General features: G+C 55.5%; 1 protein-coding gene across 2 annotated transcripts; it reads left to right on the top strand.

Moving 5' to 3' along the window:
• Nucleotides 1-202: 202 nt before the first annotated feature.
• Nucleotides 203-3,773, top strand: LOC128312096 (neutrophil gelatinase-associated lipocalin-like). 2 transcript variants are annotated; one of them, XM_053204560.1, is made up of 6 exons: nucleotides 203-340; nucleotides 864-1,000; nucleotides 2,393-2,472; nucleotides 2,618-2,737; nucleotides 2,958-3,059; nucleotides 3,754-3,773. In XM_053204560.1, the coding sequence occupies exons 1-6, from the start codon at nucleotides 203-205 to the stop codon at nucleotides 3,771-3,773; spliced, it is 597 nt and encodes a 198-aa protein (XP_053060535.1). The 2 variants fall into 2 exon arrangements, with proteins under 2 accessions (XP_053060535.1, XP_053060534.1); XM_053204559.1 differs by lacking the exon at nucleotides 3,754-3,773 and having other exon boundaries at nucleotides 2,958-3,125.

The raw sequence follows: 3,773 nt of genomic DNA, 5'->3' as shown, positions 1-3,773 counted from the left end.
GGCAGAGAGCTTGCCATGATCCTCAGCACGAGTTGCTGGCAATTGCCTCACCCTTCCAGGATTTGGCAAAGGATAAGTCGCTCCACCCTGGGGTGAGCCATTGGACACAGAGACCATAAATAGCATGCCCCCAGAAGGCTCCTCACTCATCCCCTCTTTCAGGGAAACTGAAAGTGGTGCCTGCCTCCTTGGCCCTGAAGTCATGGCCTTAGGTATCCTGTGGCTGGGCCTTGCCCTGCTGGGTGCTCTGCAGACCCATGCCCAGGATTCCACCCCAAACCTGATCCCAGCCCCGCCTCTGCTCTTGGTCCCTGTGGAGCCTGACTTCCAGAATGAGCAGGTAAGTGACCTGGAGATGCAGCTGCAGGGAGGTCCCAGGATGAGTGTCAACAGAGGGGAGGAGAGACAGGATGGGCTCAGGCTTTAGCTCAGTCTGCCGTCTGTCTGGTGCCCTGATGGAAGGCACACCCCGTGCCTCCATCCACACCCAACCTTGCTGACAAGAGGGTCAGCTGAGCAGACTCCCCTAGTTCACACTCTCTTCTATAATCCCTGCAGTCCATGCAAGGTGGGAACATCTTCAGGCCCTCTACATGATGAGGAAACTGAGGCTCAGGAATGCCAGCTGGCCACTTGTCAAGTGTTACCCTGTCCTTGACACACTGAGGGCTCCTGCCTGGCCTAATGGTCTACAGCTCCTGCCAGGCTCATCAGCCCAGCCTGTGTGGCCAGCTGGGTCCCAGCAGCCCAGTTAGAGGGGCTTCTGGTTGAGGCCCAGGCTGCCTAGAGGTGCCTGCAGGAATGGAGCAGGAGGGCCCCCTGGGGCTGCTCCTGGCTCTGCCTATTATCAGCCCCCATTGTAGTTCCAGGGGAAATGGTACTTCTTAGGATTGGCAGGGAACGGATTCAATAAAGAAAAGCACAGGAGGATGAAGATGTACATTGCCAACTATGAGCTGAATGAAGACAACAGCTACAATGTCACCTCTACTGTGGCCTGGTGAGAGCCACCAGCTAGTAGCGGAGCATGTAGGGCCTAGAGGGCTGCCCTGGGAGTCCAAGAGGCATACTGAAGACATAGCCAAGGGGTGACCAAAGGTGAAAGATGATCATTCATCCTACCACTGGGTACTGGTTCCCTGTATTTATTCCTTCTTTCATTTACTAAATCAACATTTCTTGGTCATTTCAGCACAGACACAAAACAGTACTGCGGTTGGACAAAAGCAATCATCAGTGACAAGACAAAGAGAGCTTGGGGTGTCCTAGAATGGGAGGAGGGTCGGTGGATCCAGCCTGGAATCCCACCTTGAGCTTTGTCCAGGGCTTCCAGGGAGGTGGTCTGTGGGCTGGACCTTGAGAAACCAAATTGCATCAGGAGACCTGGGACCTTCATGGCAGGGCTGCTGGACTGAGTCAGAGAGAGCCACTTCTTCAAGAAATAGCAAGCCATCTCATGGCTGCCCTGAACAGGAGTTGATGAGCAGTCTGGTGGGGGGCCGGTGGGTGGCCACCCTAGCAGGAGCCTCAGGTACTGGTGAAGAGCAGGTGTGGCTGTAGCAGAGAGTGGAATGATGGTGTGCAGCCCAGGAGGCTTATCAGTCATAGGAGGGAAATGACCAGAGCATGGGCAGATTAGGACCTAGAGAGGGGAGCCAAGGATTACCCAGCTCCCCTGGGTTTCTGGCTCTGGCACTTGGGGATGGGGCTAGAGCATCGGTCATGGAAGGAACAGAAGAAAGGCAAGTGTGGGGAGATTGGCTCTGGGGTGCCAGGGGACCAGATGGGATGCAGGTGAAAGGTCAGGTTTAGCCCAACAGCTAAGGGTGTCTTTGGCATCCAGCAGACTGGAGCCTCAGTGGTGATTCCCCCCAGGAGAGGTTACAGCGGGTGCCTGCAAGATAAGTATAGGGAACAGGGGCACCTGGTAGCTCAGTTCTTTAAGTGTCCAACTTTGTCTCTTGTCATGATCTCAGGGTTTGTGGGTTTGAGCCCTGGGTCGTGTTCTGTGCTGACAGCTCAGAGCCTGGACGCTGCTTTGGATTCTGTGTCTTCCTCCCTCTCTGTCCCTCCCCATCTCTTGCTCTGTCTCTCTCTTTCTCAAAAATTAATGTATATCTAAAAAAAGTTTTAAAAAAGGGGGAACAATTCCTCAGGTGGGGGAAGACAGTAGAGAGGGAAGGCCACCAAGGGGAAACAGCCCAGAAGAAGGAAGGACAGCAAGTGCTGGAGAGTCTGAGCAGGTCAGGTGACTCAGGGCAGAGTTGGCAGGGAAAGGCAGGGATGGGCTCAGTGGGGAAGAGCCAGGCCAATTCCAGGGGTGGGGTGCATGTCTCCTGCTGTGGCAGGGTGGGCTGTCACCCTCTTTCCCACCCATCTCTTGCTTCCACAGGAACCAGACCTGTCATCCCTCGACCAAAATTTTCCTCCCAAATTTGCATCTAGGCCAATTCAACCTGGGCAACATTGAGCGTGAGTCCTGAGTGGGGTGTGCATCTCAGGGGCCCCGGACCTCCCTGCCCCTCCACATAGATGCCAAACAGTGGAGTCCGAGGAGGAATCAATAGCTCCCTCTGCCTGGCCAGGGCATGCTGATCCCTTACCATCCACCATGCAGGTTATACTGGAATCCAGAACTACACTTCAAAAGTGGTGACCACAGACTACAACCAGTTTGCCATACTGTACTTCAAGAAAGTTCATGACAACCAGGAGTACATCAAGGTCATCCTCTATGGTGGGTCTTACACCTGGTGCGACCCGGTTCTTATTCATGCTGCGGGAGAAGAGGCCCATCACATCCAGCCCCCAGGTCCCCTTCACTCTGAGCCCCAGGGAGGCGGGAGAGAGGTCTTTCCACAGAACCTCTCATGAAGAAGGGGTCTGAGTCTTTGTTCACGCATTCGACAATCATTATGGAGCTTTCACCAGCCACTAACCAGCCATCTTGGCCACAGGGAGGACCAAGGAGGTCCCTTCTGTACCGAAGGCAATCTTCATCAGCTTCATCAAATCCCTGGGCCTCACCGACGACCACATCATCTTCCCTATCCCCAATGGTAATCACCAGCTGGGCAGAGGAGAAAGGCACATGGGGACTGTCCAGGCCTGATGTTGCCTCACTAGGGAAGGGGGGAGAGGAGGGATGAAGGCCCCTGCTGTAGTCACTGGAGCCCCAGGAGCCACTTCAGGTTCCGGAAGATGCTGCCACACCCAGGGTTCTGGTTCCCAAGTATTCCTCCTTCACAAGAGCTCAGGCCTGCCCACATGAGAATTGCAGGCCTGGGGCCAAGTTAACTCATTCTCCTGACCTGGCCACATCCCCCTCCACCCAGGCCAATTTTTCCTGGGTCACCTCCCCCTTTGCCCTGGGGCTGGCTCACTACTGACTCGGGAGGCACCCTTGTCTTCAGGCAGCCTGGCCTGGGCAAGTGCCTCCCAAAGGCTGAGGGTGTGTCAGGACTCAGCAGGTAAATAGGCAGAAGGCTTGGTGCCCAAACAGGAGTGTGGCTGGGCCTCACCTGCCTCCTTTGGAGAATGGGTGTCACCCAGGTCTGCTTGTCCTCAGGCCTCTCCTCCAGTCCCTGCCCCATCATCCAGCCCTCTGCTGTACCATCTATGAAAGGAGCCCCAGAGCTTCTGTGGCTAGACTAGGCTGAGGCCCAGCGCAGCCCAGAGGCAGTGCAGGGGCCCTGGAGGTCAGGGACCCCACAAACACATCCTTGCCCATGCTGACCACTCTGTCCCCCACAGATGAGTGCATGGATAAGTAA

The sequence above is a fragment of the Acinonyx jubatus genome, chromosome D4, assembly GCF_027475565.1.
Source record: "Acinonyx jubatus isolate Ajub_Pintada_27869175 chromosome D4, VMU_Ajub_asm_v1.0, whole genome shotgun sequence".
NCBI classification, from domain to species: domain Eukaryota; kingdom Metazoa; phylum Chordata; class Mammalia; order Carnivora; family Felidae; genus Acinonyx; species Acinonyx jubatus.
Note: the sequence above shows the minus strand (reverse complement) of the source record. Positions and strands in the feature narration are given on the sequence as shown.

Excerpts from the sequence above, each read along its gene's own strand:
- LOC128312096 (XM_053204559.1), top strand. The coding sequence starts at position 203 with ATGGCCTTAGGTATCCTGTGGCTGGGCCTTGCCCTGCTGGGTGCTCTG. Across the intron at positions 1,001-2,392 it reads GTCACCTCTACTGTGGCCTG|GAACCAGACCTGTCATCCCT; the intron begins GTGAGAGCCACC and ends TTGCTTCCACAG. Across the intron at positions 2,473-2,617 it reads CAACCTGGGCAACATTGAGC|GTTATACTGGAATCCAGAAC; the intron begins GTGAGTCCTGAG and ends TCCACCATGCAG.